This window comes from Scatophagus argus, chromosome 24 (assembly GCF_020382885.2).
Source record: "Scatophagus argus isolate fScaArg1 chromosome 24, fScaArg1.pri, whole genome shotgun sequence".
Lineage (NCBI taxonomy): Eukaryota > Metazoa > Chordata > Actinopteri > Scatophagidae > Scatophagus > Scatophagus argus.
Window position 1 is genome coordinate 12364365 of NC_058516.1, and position 18372 is coordinate 12382736.

Consider the following 18372-nt stretch of genomic DNA (forward strand, 5'->3'; position numbering starts at 1 on the left):
CCCCTTGAGCAAGCACTTGGCGACGGTGCTTCAAACTTCAGTTTTGTCTGAATTTTGAAGTAGGAAATTGCAAGTCACCCAGGTTTTTATGTCTTTAACCCTCTGGAGTCGACAGACGTGCCGGCACGTCCTTATCACAAGACCACTTTAAGACGACGTAGCTGCAAGACGCAGCCTCGCTGAATCTCAGTTTTTTTTGTGTCGAAAGTGGGCACTTCAAACTATATACCAGTTTTTAAATTTTGTTAATACGTCAAGTAAAACCCGAGTTATAATAAAAAATATACGCACTGTTTTTTTCATGACCATTGCCATCACGTTTGGTGCGCGTTTGGGGCGCGCATTTTATGCAAGAAGATGCAGTAAACACCAGCGCATTCAGCGCACTTCATTCAGCGCACTTCAGTGCATTTTCCCCAGTCGGATTTTAGAGTTTTGTGTGATTTTAGGTCCAGTGTGTCAATACAGTATGTCAAAATGAAAAAAACAACAGTAAATCACACTTGTGAGGTTGTGCTGATCAAAAATGATTCCAAAATGGCAAGATAAAAAAATTCTAAGTTGAAATATAAAATTAGAATCAAAAATAGTCAACAATTGACAATTATACATGACTTCAGAGGGTTAACTGAAGTTTGACTAGATGATTTGTTTCTTCTGGTTTCATTGATAATTGACAATTGTGTGCATAACAATGAAAATGTAGAAGAGAATTACAATAATCCAGCCTGGAGGTAATGAATGCATGGACTAATTTTTCTGCATCTTTCTGACTCAGAATGTGCCTAATTTTTGCAATATTGCAGAGGTGAAAGAATGCAACCTTTGAAATATTTGATATGTGTGTGTTAAAGGACATGTCCTGGTCAAAGATCACTCCTAAATTCCTTACAGTGGAGCTTTAGGCCATGGCTAAGCCATCTAGCATTGTCAAGTACAACTGTGTGTCATCTACATAACAATGAAAACGTATGGAGTGTTTCCTAATAATATCACCGATGGGGAGCATACTACACATTTTAACTGGTAAGGTTTTGTGAATGGGAATATTATGCAGGGCTCTGAATTACTTTTGTTAACAACAACAGTAACAGTAACAACAGTAACTATAGGTTTTATCAAACAGGAAAGTTTTTAGTCTATTCTTAAATGTAGAGAGGGTGTACGCCTAACGGACTGAATCCGGAAGATGGTTCCATAGTAGAGGAGCTTGATAACTAAAGGCTCTGGTTCCCAATCTACTTTTGAGGACTCTAGGAACCACAAGTAGCATTTTGGGAACGCAAAGCTCTGGTGGAATAATAGGGAACTAGCAGCTCTTTAAGATAGGATGGTGCCTGACCGTTCAGGGCTTTATAAGTGAGGAGGAGAATTTTAAAATCTATCCCAAATTTTACAGGTAACCAAGGTAGGGAAGCCAGTACAGGAGAAATATGATCTCTCATGTTGGTTCTTGTGAGTAATCTTGCTGCATTGTTCTGGATTAATTGGAGAGTCTTTATAGATTTATTGGGGCAGCCTGATAGAAGGGAATTAAAATAATCCAGGCTGGAGGTAATGCTTGCGTGGACTAATTTTTCTGAATCTTTCTGACTCAGAATGTGCCTAATTTTTGCAATATTGCGGAGATATGAGAGCTGTTCCATTCCTAAGAAACGTCTTCAAGTCAATCTTCACAAGTCCAGACGCCTTGCTTTAACTCTTTGAGTGAATATGACGTGGATGACTGAGAATCTCCACAGATATATCAACTCTATAAGATATGGTGTCTGGCCGTTTAGGGCTTTATATGTGAGGAGAAGAATTTTAAACTCTATCCTGGATTTTACAGGTGGCCAATGTAGAGAAGCCAATACAGGAGAAAAATGATCTTTCATGCTGGTTCTTGTGAGTAATCTTGCTGCAGTGTTCTGAATTAGCTGGAGAGTCATAGATTTATTGGGGCAGCCTGATAGAAAGAAGTTACAATAATCCAATAAATGTGTGGACTAGTTTTTTCTGCATCTGTCTGACTCAGAATGTGCCTAATTTTTGCAATATTGTTGAGGTGAAAGAATGCAGCCTTTGAAATGTGTGTTATGTGTGAGTTAAAGGACATGTCCTGGTCAAAGATAACTCCTAGATTCCTTACAGTGGAGGTTTAGGCCAATAACCAATAACAATAACTTCAGTTTTGTCTGAATTTCAAGGTAGAAAATTGCAAGTCATCCAGGTTTTTATGTCTTTAAGACATGCCTAAAGTTTGGCAAGCTGTTTTGTTTGATCTGGTTTCATTGACAAGTACAATTGTGTCATCTGCATAACAATGAAAATGTATGGAGTGTTTCTTATATCTATATATCACCGATGCGGAGCATATAAAGGGTGAGCACAGAACCTTGGGGAACTCCGTGACTAACTTTTGTGAGTATGGACAATGCATCATTAACATGAACAAATTGAGATTGATCTGATAAATAGGACTGAAACCAGCTTAATGCAGTTCATGCAGACATTAAAATTTTCATTTGAAAAACTCCACAGAAACTTTCTGTGTAAAAACAGCCTTCCAACGCTGTGAGCTCAAACTTGTATGTACTCTATTGTTACAGTTTTCCAGTGCCCAGAGCTATTGCACAAAATCCCATATTTGGATAAGTCAACACAGATGCCAGAGTTAAAAACTCTTATATACTGTGAATAGAGAGAGGTTTATCTGGCAGGCCTAATCAGCATTACTTGAACTTGTTTGATGAGGAATTGAATGTAACAGACAGTCGTTTACATGAAAAAAGTCTCAGAAATGACAAATAAGTGGAGATTTAGGACAAAATGCCTTAAACACAGAGGGGCAACAAACTGTGAAAAATAGTTGTTAAAGAACAAGAAATTATAAGTAAATATGTACATTAATGGACTGAGACGCACTGTACCTTTTTTTGATTTCAGTCTTTTTTCAGCCCTGAAAGTGTTACTTGTTTTAAGGAGTCAGTTAATAGGAGTCTTGTTCTCTTCAGTAGAAAGTCTGTATTTCTGGAAAGAAATAGGAAGATATTTCTTTGCCACTTTATGCAGATTGAAATATGTCAGTGTTTTTCACTCTCAAACCAACCAGAGAAAGACTGTTACACTGTGCTGTCATGCAAATATACACTCTGGTGGGTAATGTTTTTTTATTGCTGGGTACTCTTACCTAATCCCTTCCCTCTCCCCTATGGTATGGGATTATCATTGTAGAAGGCAGCTGTTACATAAGCAGCACGCACACACACACACACACACACACACACAAGATTGCAGATACAAGCAGCTGAAATGAGTTTCCTTCTAAGGCCCACCCTTTGCAGCTATAAGAGCTTCAACTCTTCTGGAAAGGCTTTCCACAAGGTTTAGTGTGTTTATGGGAATTTTTGACCATCCTTCCATAAGTGCATTTGTGAGGTCAGACACTGATATTGGACAAGAAGACCTGACTCTGTGCAGGCCAGTCAAGTTCTTCCACACCAAACTTGCTCATCCATGTCTTTATGGACCTTGCTTTGTGCACTGGTGCGCAGGCATGTTGGAACAGGGAGGGGCCATCCCCAAACTGTTCCCACAAAGTTGAGAGCATGCAAATGTCCAAAATCTCTTGGTATGCAGAAGCATTCAGAGTTCCTTTTGCTGGAACTAAAGGGCCAAGCCCATCTGCTGAAAAAGAACCCCACATCATCACATCCCCCCTCCACCAAACTTCACACTTGGCACAATGCAGTCAGACAAGTACCATTCTCCTGACAACCGTCTAACCCAGATTTGTCCATCAGATGGCCAGATGAAGAAGTGTGATTTGTCAGAGAATATGTCTCTTGCTCTAGAGTCCATAAAAATGAAACATGAAAATGTAATTCTTCAATAGCATTATGATTGTGGACTTGGAGAAGGCTTACGACAGAGTCCCTCGGGGCATCCTGTGGGGGGTTCTCCAGGAATATCGGGATGTTGGGCAGTTGTTACAGGCCATCCAGTCTCTGTATTGTCGGAGTGAGAGCGTGGGGGGGTTGCCCCTTGTCACCGGTTCTGTTATTAATTTTTATGGACAGAATTTCTAGGCACAGCCAAGTGGCGCAGGGTGTCAGGTTTGGTGGCCTTAGGATTCCATCTCAGCTTTTTGTGGATGATGTGGTCCTCTTGACAACACCGAAATGTAATAATTTAGATGGATTTTCCCACTCACATAAAACAGGAAGTAGCAAACATGGGTCACCCCATATCCTTAAAGGAACTGGAGGCTGGATTGAAAGCATTCCTCCAATCCATTTCTTGGATTTACTAGGTCCAGCTTTACTGGCCTCAGTCTCATCTGCTATGGAAATGGCTCTTTTAATAAACACAATAACACTGCCCTGATTTCTCTGATCCCCTTCAAAAGGAAAAGAACACTCAGACTGTGCTTTACTCTGATACCCTTAATCAATTCAGACAAGAAGCTGTACTCTAAAGTACTAGCATTATATGTAGGGAGGTCCTTGGGCAAATTAATACATGAAAATCAGAATGGATTTATGAAGGAGTGGGTTGCTGCAGACAATATCCAGTGACCTTGTACTTGTTCTACACTGTCATTTGATGCTAAGAAGATCTACAAGTATTCCACACTCAGAGGGCACATTCTAATTCCTTTCCCATTTCCCATGGAACTCGATAGGGATGTGGCCTTTCACAAAACCTCTTTAACATCTCTAGTACCACTAGCTCAGCATTTAAGACAGGACTGGATTGCAGCTATTAATCAGGGTAAATCCATGTTCTGTTCTGGCCCTTACTGATGATGTGTTTATTTACTTATCATTCACTGGGAACTCAAGTAACATGACACATCTCTATCATATATTTTTGAGAAGCTTAGGACACTGTCTGGCTGCAAAAACAAATGGATGAAGTCAGCACTGATGCCGTTGAATGAACCGTGACAAAAGACATCCCCAATAAAACAAAGATCGCATACCTGGGTGTTCAGATTTGAGCTTCTGAAGTCTAATTACGAGATGAATGTGACCTAGCTATATGCATCTTTGCATGCAACAGTTGCTTCCATTAAATTTAATGTTGAACTGGGACACTCCCTTATTTCAAAACAATAGTATTATGTTCGGGAATAAGCCTATTGAATCAGCAATGGCTTAATGGATGATTGATGGAACAGTGGATGATTTGTGGATGGGTGAATTATAATGAATTTGATGAGTAATATATTAATTATATGGCCTGCAGCAGTCCCTCAGCAGCAGAAAAGAGTGACACAGTGTCATTTATGCACAACATACAGCAACATGCTCACTTTTCATGTTTGTAAAAACACGAAACAACAGAGAACAGAAAGAGAGAATGAGAGCTGGAAGCAACTGTTTTTCTACCTCTACCTGCAGATTTTGAATGACTATTGTGAATGCTATGATTAAAAAAATGGTACTAAATAGCTATTTTTGTTGACAGTTAGATAATATTTTGTTTACGTGTGTGGCTGGTGGATAACAAAATACAGATCCGTGCATCACTACCTGACATATTAACAAAGGCAGCTGTTGTCTAGCACTGTTTTGCACTGAACATTTTTTACTGAGTTATAAACTGGACACAGTCTCTGCACATCTGATAGGAGTATAACAACACACAAAAATCACCATTCGGTATCTATTTAAAATCTATCTTGATTTTGAAGTCATGGTTTGATATGTTTTTCGTGCAGTGGAAGGAAAAGAAACAAAACAAAACAAACAAAATCTTCTTTTGTTTTTTAACCAAACTATGGATTTGTCGTAAATAAATCTGTTAATATTTCAATGACCTACTTATAAAAAGGTAAGATTGCCTTGAAATTTAATAAAAGTAAATATTCTCTTCAATAAATTTAAAATAAAATAAATATTCATTAAAGTGCAACATTTAGACATTTACCTTTACTTGAACTGTATTTGGATTCATCTTAGCTGCGTTCAGTTTAATATTAGAACTGCAAGAGACCCAGTTTGTACTTTAATCCACCGCCTTAGATATCCTGCCATTGGTTTGGAGAGCGATAGGAAATAATTCGTGAAGATTTAGCTTGTGCTTGTTTAACGAGGGCTGGTATCAATTGATGGCTAAATTATCATAATCATATTTATGTTCTTCACAATACAGTATGGTTGCATATCTGCTGCTATAAAACATTGTAGTTAGCTTTTGCCCAATCTGAATTATTAATGGGTGGCTGCTTGAATGCAATCAAAGCTGGGTTTGAATGTTGACTAAAAATTCATTTTTTGGTACAGCCCTAATCAAACACGGGGACAGTTTACCTTTTGAATTTGTTTATTTGAACATTTTTTGGAAAATTTTATTTTGAGGATTTTTTTAGATTATGAAAACAGTTATGTCTTGATGTTATTTTCTAGGAAAATAAATCTAGATTGTCAAAAAAGACAAAAACCGCTGTTCAGACCAGCAAAGCAAACAGTATTGGCCTACCATCCATAACTTTAGTACAGTTCAGATGCTTGTCTGTTGGTTTACCTCCAGTATGTGCTAACTAGCGCAGATGCCCAAGTGTTGGCTTGCTGATGGCCAGTGGACAGGCTGCAATCTATTATAGTATCATGACTAACAAACACAAATGAAGCTGTTGGAGAATCTGGAAGAAGAGCTAAGAGAGCAGATGTAACCATCTGGTAAGGCTGTCATAATAAACCTTACCGTGCTTGTGGTGCCTCTGGCACTGTCCCCTATGTACATGGGCTGGTTCTGGTAAAAGCTGTTCTTCACCAGGGGGGCGAGAGGGAACCATATACTATGATCCTTATGTGGATACATGGGAGAACTTCCTATTGTATGTAAAACACACACACAAACACACAGGATATCAGTGGGTTTGCACTTACTGATTTTGTATTTGTAGGCAAGACTTCATTCTGTACTTAAACTAGATCTATCTATCTATCTATCTATCTATCTATCTATCTATCTAAGTGGTATATACATTTAATTTACTTACAAACAAAAACAAACTCCCGCTTCCTATGTCACAGCTTTAATTTGAACAGGCTATGTGCATGTAATGGCAGCAAGTCAGTAACGCTGACCAAAAGAAAAAGTGGCAGCACATAGACAGCAAGTCTGATGTGCCAGTCTTAATGTTTAACCATACATGCACCACTCACTATACACATGGCATGTAATTGCAATATTTTACTAAAAGAGGTTATGGATTCCAGACTTTCAAAAGGTGTTTTGTATATCATGTCTGTGTGGTTTCCATAGAAATGCTGCTCCAAAAAAATTGCTGCTTTAGTAATTCAAACACTTATATCTGAATGTAAAAGTGAATTGTTTGCCTGTATTTGTGTCTTGTGACCTGTCCAGATGTACCCTGTCTCGTGCCCATTGTGAGCTGTCCATGTCTCTTCAGACATGCCTTGGTCTTGCGGGTCCCAGTTGGCCTATTTGGTGTAGCTCTGCAGTGTTAAATGTACAGCTGTAATACTTAAAATGCCACATATCTGATACGTTTCACAGATCTCACATTAGTTGAAGTTTCTGCCATTGGGTTTAATATGGAAATGCAGATATGGTACAGTGATTTAAATTCATATTTTGGTTTGTTTTATATTTTTATTTTGAAAGCCTGAAATAGAGGTTATTATTTTAATAACATCTGAGATATTTTAAACTTGAGGTGCTACACAGCCCAAAGTATGATTTTTAATCATTAATAGTTCATTTGTTTATGTTGAATTTGAGTCTTTTTTTCATTCATACGCTTCACAAATAGAGTCTACACTTTGTTCGATACACTGAATTTGAAGTAAAGTTCAATCAGGTTCAGGAACAATCAACACTAGTGGGAGCATGTCTGAATATTAAACATTGTTTTTTTTGTTTTTTTTTGATTCCAGTTGTTTCAATCTAGGGTGGCATGGTGGTGCAGTGGTTAGCACTGTCGCCTCATAGCAAGAGGGTTCCAGGAATCCCAGTCTGGGCCTTTCTGTGTGGAGTTTGCATGTTCTCCCTGTGCCTGCGTGGGTTTTCTCTTGGTACTCTGGTTTCCTCCCACAATCCCAAAAACATGCACATTAGGTTAATTGGCTACTGTACATTGCCCCCTGGATCCAGCCCCCCTGCCTGCACAACATCTATTGCATGTCTGCCCGTCCTGGGTGAGGGATCCCTCCTCTGTTGCTCACCCTGAGGTTTCTCCCATTTTTTCCTTGTTAAAGGTTTTTCTGAGAGTTTTTCCTTAGTCAGTGTGATGGTCTAAGGGCAGAGGGTGTTGTTATGATGTTATGTAAAGCCCTTTGAGACAAACTGCTTGTAAAATTGGGCTATACGAATAAAGTTATCTTGTCTTGTCTTATAGAAAATGAATGAATGTTTCAGTCTAATTTCAGTCAGAAACATCATAGTCTAGGTGAAGCTAAGAGAATTCTTGATTTTCTTTAATTTGATTATGAATAAGAAAACAGGAGTATTGGCAAGTTTCTGTCTGTCTGTGTTTCCAGGAAAGCAATAGCTAAGTCCAGCCTGCAACATTTGTCCTGTCAGCCCAGTACATCAACTCTGAAGAGGACTGACCCAGAAGAAAATATTCGCAGTACTGTGGACTGGACTGTGAGTCTGAGTATTAGTATGACACAACAGAGGTCTGAGAAAACACACATAAATGTTATTGCTCCTTTTAATGTGTATGTAAAACAGCAGTTCAGCAGCTCTGATATCATACAGGATAACACTGCCTGTTGTGTATTATTGATGTGAGTAATAGAAAACATTAAGAAAGTTTATTTAAACTAATGATGTACAGGATCCTTAGAGATAAACACAAGTTAGATAGGGTTCACTGGCACAGCCTTATATCTAGAATTTACTATCAGTGATTTCACAATGATTTTTACATGTATTTCACAAGACCTGTCATTTTTCTGTTGATTAAACAGTTTTATAAATTTATTTTATAAAATATTTTTGGTTTCTGCCCTCCCCTGAGTCTCCTCCTGTGTATTTATGTATTTCTTTGTAGGAATCAGCTCTGTATGGAGATCATATCTGGTTTGAGACAAATGTGTCTGGAGACTACTGTTATGTGGGAGAACAACACTGTGCAGCCAAAGCACTGGTTAGTATTTCAGACAACATTTCAGTTTTGTAGTACAGGACTGCCCTATGGTGGTCAGAGAAGGTATTACAAAAATCTCGACTAGTTGCTCGGGATCATAAAACAAAATACTTAATCACTGCTGGTTAAACTATGAGTTGTTGTTCCTGTAATTGAGCTCTGTGGTTGTGTTTTCAAAACTGATCATGTTCTGCCCTTTTCTTTGTCTTTTAGCAAAAGTCTGTCAGTCGAAGGAAGTGTGCTGCATGTAAGATAGTTGCCCACACTATCTGTATAGAGCAACTGGAGAAGGTAATTTCTTATGTATTCAAAATAGCTTTACTAAGTTTGCAGTAGTTGTCATTGGAGTGGTATTGAATGAAGTCACTATATTAACATAAAATGTGTCTAACAATAAAATAAGGGCCTGCTTTAGGCACTGCAGCACATAAGTGTATGCCATTAGTTGGAATTCAGGCATCAGTGGAATAGATTAAATAATATTCAGCAAATAGAACAGGATTTGGTAAAATAAAAAAGAAGGTTACACTGTAGGTACAAAGACCAAGTGCCCCAAGCCACCAAAAATCACTAAAGTTCTGAGAACTCTGAGGTCCTGCAAATCCATGGCTGCCATACAAACTGAGCCACGAAAGAGAAGAGAAGATTAAAGAAAGACGTTTAAACCATGTAGGCAATCATGTTGCTCAAAAGTTGGTTTTGGCAAGAATAAAGAATAGAGGAATAAGCTCTCAGTTGTCTTGGATGAGTTTAAGATTAAGATGAAGTGAAAAAGAAGATTACTTTAAACCCTCAGTAATGAGGGAAATCTAAAAATGTATCTTGATATCTTTCTCCATTTTATTTCTCGTTTTTTTTATTTAGTTTTTTTTTATTATTTTATTTTATTTATTTTAGATAATTAATTTTATTTAATTCATTTTCATTAAAAAGCATAGAACAACTCATTTAAAAGAGTTGGCAGGTTGTAACTGTCCCTCTTGTCTAATCGGTTTCCAAGCTCTGGAGCCGTTCTGCTGGATGCCATTCTACCCCTCAATGACTCCAGCTTTAGAGTGATATACACAAAGCTTGTTTTTCTCTCATCTCTCCTTGTCTATGAGCCTCATTCTTACAGAACAACACAATGGTGGTGTCTTGACCTCACCTTGGTCAGTCAGTAAAGAAACTAGTGCATGATATCATGATATCACTGCTATTTGTAGCAAAAATATAATAATCTTTGAAGGTGGGCGCAAATACTTGGACTCTGCAGCATGAATAAAATTATTACAGTATGTGGGAAACATTGTAGCACCTGGTCCATTTTCTTGTAAGCATCCCTTCTACTGTCACCTGCAGTCCACGCCTCCAGGCGTTCAGTAAGCCAATTACAGCTCCCCAGGGTCAGCGCGGGGTCCTGTGAAACCAGCCTACCTACAGGAAGTTTAGGTGCTCCCATCAGTGCGTTTTAAAAAAAGAGATCAGTAGGGAGGACGACGAAAGACCGAGTCTCAGGAGCGCCTCATGTTTTCAACTGCTGTGCCCGGATACCGCTAAATGGGATGCAAAGCATTGCCCATGTTATTAATTTTTATGGACAGAATTTCTAGGCACAGCCAAGTGGCGCAGGGTGTCAGGTTTGGTGGCCTTAGGATTCCATCTCAGCTTTTTGTAGATGATGTGGTCCTCTTGACAACACCGAAATGTAATAATTTAGATGGATTTTCCCACTCACATAAAACAGGAAGTAGCAAACATGCGTCACCCTATAACCTTAAAGGAACTGGAGGCTGGATTGAAAGCATTCCTCCAATCCATTTCTTGGATTTACTAGGTCCAGCTTTACTGGCCTCAGTCTCGTCTGCTATGGAAATGGCTCTTTTAATAAACACAATAACACTGCCCTGATTTCTCTGATCTCTTCAAAAGGAAAAGAACACTCAGACTGTGCTTTACTCTGATACCCTTAATCAATTCAGACAAGAAGCTGTACTCTAAAGTACTAGCATTATATGTAGGGAGGTCCTTGGGCAAATTAATACATGAAAATCAGAATGGATTTATGAAGGAGTGGGTTGCTGCAGACAATATCCAGTGACCTTGTACTTGTTCTACACTGTCATTCGATGCTAAGAAGATCTACAAGTATTCCACACTCAGAGGGCACATTCTAATTCCTTTCCCATTTCCCATGGGACTCAGTAGGGATGTGGCCTTTCACAAAACCTCTTTAACATCTCTAGAACCACTAGCTCAGCATCTAAGACAGGACTGGATTGCAGCTATTAATCAGGGTAAATCCATGTTCTGTACTGGCCCTTACTGATGATGTGTTTATTTACTTATCATTCACTGGGAACTCAAGTAACATGACACATCTCTATCATATACTTTTGAGAAGCTTAGGACACTGTCTGGCTGCAAAAACAAATGGATGAAGTCAGCACTGATGCCGTTGAATGAACCGTGACAAAAGACATCCCCAATAAAACAAAGATTGCATACCTGGGTGTTCAGATTTGAGCCTCTGAAGTCTAATTACGAGATGAATGTGACCTAGCTATATGCATCTTTGCATGCAACAGTTGTTTCCATTAAATTTAATGTAGAACTGGGACACTCCCTTATTTCAAAACAATAGTATTATGTTCGGGAATAAGCCTATTGAATCAGCAATGGCTTAATGGATGATTGATGGAACAGTGGATGATTTGTGGATGGGTGAATTATAATGAATTTGATGAGTAATATATTAATTATATGGCCTGCAGCAGTCCCTCAGCAGCAGAAAAGAGTGACACAGTGTCATTTATGCACAACATACAGCAACATGCTCACTTTTCATGTTTGTAAAAACACGAAACAACAGAGAACAGAAAGAGAGAATGAGAGCTGGAAGCAACTGTTTTTCTGCCTCTACCCGCAGATTTCGAATGACTATTGTGAATGCTATGATTTAAAAAATGGTACTAAATAGCTATTTTTGATGACAGTTAGATAATAATTTGTTTACGTGTGTGGCTGGTGGATAACAAAATACAGATCCGTGCATCACTACCTGACATATTAATAAAGGCAGCTGTTGTCTAGCACTGTTTTGCACTGAACATTTTTTACTGAGTTATAAACTGGACACAGTCTCTGCACATCTGATAGGAGTATAACAACACACAAAAATCACCATTCGGTATCTATTTAAAATCTATCTTGATTTTGAAGTCATGGTTTGATATGTTTTTCGTGCAGTGGAAGGAAAAGAAACAAAACAAAACAAACAAAATCTTCTTTTGTTTTTTAACCAAACTATGGATTTGTCGTAAATAAATCTGTTAATATTTCAATGACCTACTTATAAAAAGGTAAGATTGCCTTGAAATTTAATAAAAGTAAATATTCTCTTCAATAAATTTAAAATAAAATAAATATTCATTAAAGTGCAACATTTAGACATTTACCTTTACTTGAACTGTATTTGGATTCATCTTAGCTGCGTTCAGTTTAATATTAGAACTGCAGGAACTCTGGGGAGCTGTAATTGGCGTTCAGTAAGCCAATTACAGCTCCCCAGGGTCAGCGCGGGGTCCTGTGAAACCAGCCTACCTACAGGAAGTTTAGGTGCTCCCATCAGTGCGTTTTAAAAAAAGAGATCAGTAGGGAGGACGACGAAAGACCGAGTCTCAGGAGCGCCTCATGTTTTCAACTGCTGTGCCCGGATACCGCTAAATGGGATGCAAAGCATTGCCCATTGGAGAGACTGGATTGGAATATTGGTATGCGCTGGAGCAGGTGTACAAGCTCACTGAGCTGGATCCACTGACTGACTGACGGTCTGATTGATTGCCTCGCCAGCACCATGAGTGCTCTTTGTAAAATGTGGCAGATGAACTGCGATTATGGTTGCTGTGTTTAGAAAGTTTGAAAGTTGGCCTTCTCTGTTGTTTTGGTTTGAACCCAGAGTGGATTTTGCGTTGTGTCTCACTGCGCTACTAGACTGGTCTGTCATCTGTGAGTAAGGATTTGGCGACAGTGGCAAGGAAAAACTTCCTTCCAACAGGCAGAAACCTCGAGCAGAACCAGACTCAGTGTAGATGGCCTTCTGCTGTGACCGCCTGGGAGGGAGAGGCGGGACAGGAGAGACAGGGAGATGGAGAGAGACAGGAGAGGGGGGAGACAGAGAGAAAAAGGAGAGAGGGAGATGAGAGACAGGGAGGATAAAGAGAACCTGGTAGTGCAGACTTGTTCCTTAACAGAGACGTTCCCCGATTTGCACCATCTCTCGTTAATAAACACCGTCAGCCACCCGCCTTTCCGCTTACCACAGTCCTCCACTCTCCGGTCAGCACGAAAAGTTTAAAACCATCCAGGGAAACCACAGAATCCGGTATCAACCCATTCAGCCAGGTCTCATTGAAACACATAAGGCTGCTCTCCCTGTACTCCCTCTGCAGCCGGATTAGCGCTGTAAGCTTGTCGTTCTTATTGGGGAGGGAACAGACATTTTCCATAATAACAGAGGGTAGATATGGTCTGTACCTCCTTTTCCTCTCCTGGATCTTTCATCCAGCTCTCCAGCCTCTCCTTCTCCTCCATATTTCTGCAGGAATCTCTGGTTTCTCCGTGTAGGGAAGAGCAGGGCCGCATAGAGCTAACAGCTGATCCCTGGTGTAAACAATAGAGCCATGGCTGAAGCTGAAGGGGTACCCCAGTGAAGTGCCAAAAAGGTCAAAAAAGAGCAAAAAGCAAAAAACAAAACTAATAAAAGTGGTGTCCCTGTGTGAACATTAAACAACACAAGTAAAACACGCCAAAAAACAGTAGAAAAAAAAGAACAGAACGGGGGGAGAGTCGCCACAACTTGCTGCTGCTCCTGCAGCGCCATCTTGGCTAAGATCCAGATGTGTTCATGCAGTAACAGCTATCTGTTTTGTAGTACTATGTCTTTTGATTATAACCTCTCACAATACCCATTCTAGTATGTGCAGCAAGTTCTAAATTCATCTCTCTTTATCTCTGCTCTCCTCCAGATTAATTTCAGGTGTAAACCGTCTTTCCGAGAATCAGGCTCGAGGAACATTCGAGAGGTGGGTTCTCTAAATTTATTTTCTATTGAAGGTCCAAGCAGTGCTGTTGTCGGGGCTGTTTGATCGACCAGTGTGACAAATCATCTCAAAAACTCACAGCAGCAACCCTCACTTTGTTTTCACCTTGACTAATCATTTTTATGTTATACATATACATATTTGAAAATCATGGATTCTGTGTTTTAAAAGTTAGCTATTAAATTTCAGTTTGGAAAAATAACAATTTATGTGTGTTAATTCAGCCTATTGTGGTGCGTCATCACTGGGTGCATCGAAGACGGCAAGAGGGCAAATGCAAACAATGTGGCAAGGTGGGTCATAATTCTTGTAGTAAATTTTTTTTTGATTGACCAACAATTTTTTTTGTTTAAGAGGATGAGTTATTTTTTCCTGCTAGTTATTAACTGGTTGCTTAATTTAAATTTACAGTAGCAGACAAGCACAAAAGAACTTCTTTTGTTTTTCTGCGCAGGGCTTCCAGCAAAAGTTTAGTTTCCACAACAAAGATATTGTGGCCATTAGTTGCTCCTGGTGCAAACAGGCTGTAAGTATGGAACACACTGGAACAATGGGACAAATCATTTGACTTGAACTTTCTTTCTATCTATATTTATATCTATAGCTACATATTTCAATAAATAAATGTAATGAAAAGGTGTTTTCCTGTTTAGTACCACAACAGAGTATCCTGCTTCATGCTTCAACAAATTGAGGAGGCTTGTCCAATAGGAGCTCATGCTGCTCTTATAGTTCCACCCACATGGATCATTAGGATCAGGCGGCATCAGGTAACAGTGCTTTTCTCTTAACTCTTGTTTGTTTGTGTTTATGCTGATCAGAGACCGTACCTAACTCCATACTGATCGACTTATTGTGGACGAGACTCATTTCCTCTTCATGTATGCAGGAGAGTGCATGACAGCATACATGCCTATTCTTATACTTTCAGAGCAAAAACACACCTGTGATTTCCGTCAGTGCTTCAGTTCATTGCATTGCATTCGTACAACCTGCATCCACCCACATCCTCCATATTTCACTGTATAGTCTTAAATGATTTCAGTAGTGGAGCAAAAACGATTTGAAGAATGTTAAAAAACAATAGCTTCATTCAGAAATATTAACTCAATTATAATACAGTATAATAATGATTGCCTATCTCCATTATATACATGATATGATATAATCACAAATTGTGTATTTTATATATACTTGAAACCTTCAATAAAACAAATTCCTTCTGTTTAATCTCTTCACATTTTCATTCCCAACTACTTTTTCCATTATTTTCATATTTCATCATTTTGTTTGTTTGTTTTTTGTTTGCTTGTTTGTTTCAAAATGTGGTGTAAGATAAGTACAATATTCTTCATATTGACTCATAATTGGAAGGCAAATATTTCACTTTCAGTTGTGATTCAAAGCATGCTGAATCATTTTTTAACGGTAGCACTTAAAATGCCCATCCATCCATTTTCTATACCGCTTATCCATCAGGGTAAGGGGCTGGAGCCTATCCCAGCTGACTACAGACGAGAGACAGGGCACACTCTGGACTGGTCGCCAGTCAGTCACAGGGATGACACACAAAGACAGACAACCACACATGCACACACTCACAACGAGGGGCAATGTAGAGTAGCCAGTTACCCTAATGTGCATTTTTGCAATTGTGGGAGGAAGCCGGAGCAACTGGGCAAAACTCACACAGGCACAGGGAGAACATGCAAACTTCTTTGCCTTGAAATTTATCACTCACCCCCTTTACATCTTCCTCTTTGCTCCTCCATGAAATCAGCCTGCAGCCATTGTCTGTTTTGACTCTCTAACAGTCATCGATGAAGTCCAGTAAGAAAAAGAAGAGAACATCATTCAAGAGGAAAAGCAGCAAGAAAGGAGCAGAGGTTAGTCCTATGCTATTTTCTGTGAACCTGTAGAAACTGAGCATTAATTCATGGTTGAATTTGTAAAAAATTTCTTTTAGAACATTCAAATATGATCTAACAACTATGACTATGACAACTATCAGCAAAATGTGCAGAAACAACACTGTTGACATTATGATGTCTAGTGGTTACATGCTAAACTACATCTTGTTGCCTTGTACTTGTACATGTGTAATGACAATTACACATGTACAGTTGAAACTAATTTAATCTAATCTAATCTTCTGAAGTTAGCATGCAAAAGTCCTTGCCTATGCTGTACTCTTACAATCTCTCTTAGCATTTAGTTTAATAAGTAAACTAAACAAACTTATAAAAAATAAAGAACGGAAATATTCTTACAACTACTTTCCTTAGTAAACGGAAAAATACAACTGTACATCTCATGAATTCAAGTTTCCCCCCTTTTACCTGTCCAAGGCAAGTTTAAAAGCCTCTCATCCTAAAACACACTACATATGAGACATAAATGAAATAAAACTCAAAATGAAAAAAAATTCTCATGGTTTGTCACAATCCCCTGGTTAAAATAATCCCTTGATTCACACAATAAGGTGTGAAAATATTTAAGCCACCTACATTTCTTTTCGGATCTGGAGTAATAGTCTTCGTCAGAGCTGTTGTAAATATCCTCTGTAAATTACCTCCCCTGTTTGTCAAATTGGCCTCTGCCGGTCATGGAGGCTGTGTTCTTACCCAATCTGGTGTCCAGCCATGTTCACTGAGAGGCTACTAAGCTGGGTTGCCTGTGGTGACTCCCAGTGGGATCTGAGGTCGCATCCAAGGTCATCATCCAAGGATAACTACAGCCAGCTACTGCCCCCTGTATTTTTGGAGCCACCTTCAAATTCTGGCCTTATCGTTCAAGTTGCTCCTTTAAGGTGCACATATGAAAAAAAATAACAAATATTTTAAATTTTCCTTACATTGCTTTTGGTTCTTTGTTTCTGACTTAGTCTTTATCGTCATTAAACAATCTAATTTAGGTGTGGATATGTAAATGACTGTGCTCAGCTGATACTGCATTTGTATATTGAATACTTAAGTTATGCATAAAAACACAAGTCAGGCTGAATGAACAAAGTCTGCTTGCTTTCAAGAATTTCCCTCCAGGGATTAATAAAGGAATTCTGATTCTGATTCTGATTGTGACAATCTGAACAGAGCATCTTCTTCTGTGACAGGAAGGAAGACAGGGGAAGCCATTCATAATCCGACCCATCCCTTCACCACTTATGAAACCGCTGCTAGTGTTTGTCAACCCCAAGAGTGGAGGAAACCAGGTATTTACGAATAAACCATTTAACTTGGTCGCAAACCAATTCATCATTCAGCCAGTGGGTAAACTACCACAGGGTTTCAACAAATGTACAGTGAACTAGTCAATGAAAAAATCAAAGTATTATCTAGTTTTATCAGTCGTCAGCCATCCATTTACACAGGTTTTCAGTCAGGAAACATGTTTGGAAGTTAAGCAACCTAAATTATTCACTAAGTTTGTGCTTGAGTCACATGATTTGGACTCTAGTCAGACTCGATTAAAAAACTGTTTATAAATAGACATATAGTATAGTAGTTTAGTAGAATAGTTTGACATCAGTGGTGCCAAGTTCATTTTGAACTACCTTTAATGCAGAACACATTGTATACATACATGTGTATATATAGTTAGTTATAAGTTACAACTCTTTTGGGAAGGCTTTCCACAAAGTTTAGGAGTGTGTTTATGGGAATTTTTGATCATTAATCCAGGAGCGCATTTGTGAGGTCAGACACTGATGTTGGACGAGAGGGCCTGGCTCGCAGTCTTCTCTCTAATTCATTCCAAAGGTGTTCTGTTGGGTTGAGGTCAGGTCTCTGTGCAGGCCAATCAAGTTCTTCCACACCAAACTCGCTCATCCGTGTCTTTATGGACCTTGCTTTGTGCACTGATGCGCAGTCATGTTGGAACAGGAAGGGGTCATCCCTAAACTGTTCCCACAAAGTTGGGAGCATGAAATTGTCCAAAATCTCTTGGTATGCTGAAGCATTCAGAGGGGGGCCAAGCCCATCTCCTGAAAAGAACCCCACACCATGATCCCCCACTCCACCAAGCTTCACACTTGGCACAATGCAGTCAGACAAGTACCGTTCTGCCAACCACCATACCCAGACTCATCCATCAGATGGCCAGATGGAGGAGCATGATTCGTCAGACAGTTGACTGTGGAATATTTAGTAGGGAGGAAATTTCACGACTGGACTTGTTGCACAG

The 18372-nt window shown here is 39.1% G+C and overlaps 1 protein-coding gene across 2 annotated transcripts in view; it reads left to right on the plus strand.

The window, feature by feature from the left end:
- The window catches only part of LOC124055174 (diacylglycerol kinase zeta-like), a 92116-nt gene that overhangs the window by 22199 nt on the left and 51545 nt on the right, over positions 1 to 18372 (plus strand). For both annotated transcript variants that reach the window (XM_046381700.1, XM_046381699.1), the window contains 9 exons: positions 8496 to 8604; positions 9014 to 9109; positions 9323 to 9400; positions 14116 to 14172; positions 14415 to 14483; positions 14645 to 14716; positions 14844 to 14960; positions 16005 to 16076; positions 17303 to 17401. In XM_046381700.1, coding sequence (XP_046237656.1) covers positions 8496 to 8604; positions 9014 to 9109; positions 9323 to 9400; positions 14116 to 14172; positions 14415 to 14483; positions 14645 to 14716; positions 14844 to 14960; positions 16005 to 16076; positions 17303 to 17401 — 769 coding nt within the window. The remainder of the gene's footprint in view (positions 1 to 8495; positions 8605 to 9013; positions 9110 to 9322; positions 9401 to 14115; positions 14173 to 14414; positions 14484 to 14644; positions 14717 to 14843; positions 14961 to 16004; positions 16077 to 17302; positions 17402 to 18372) is intronic.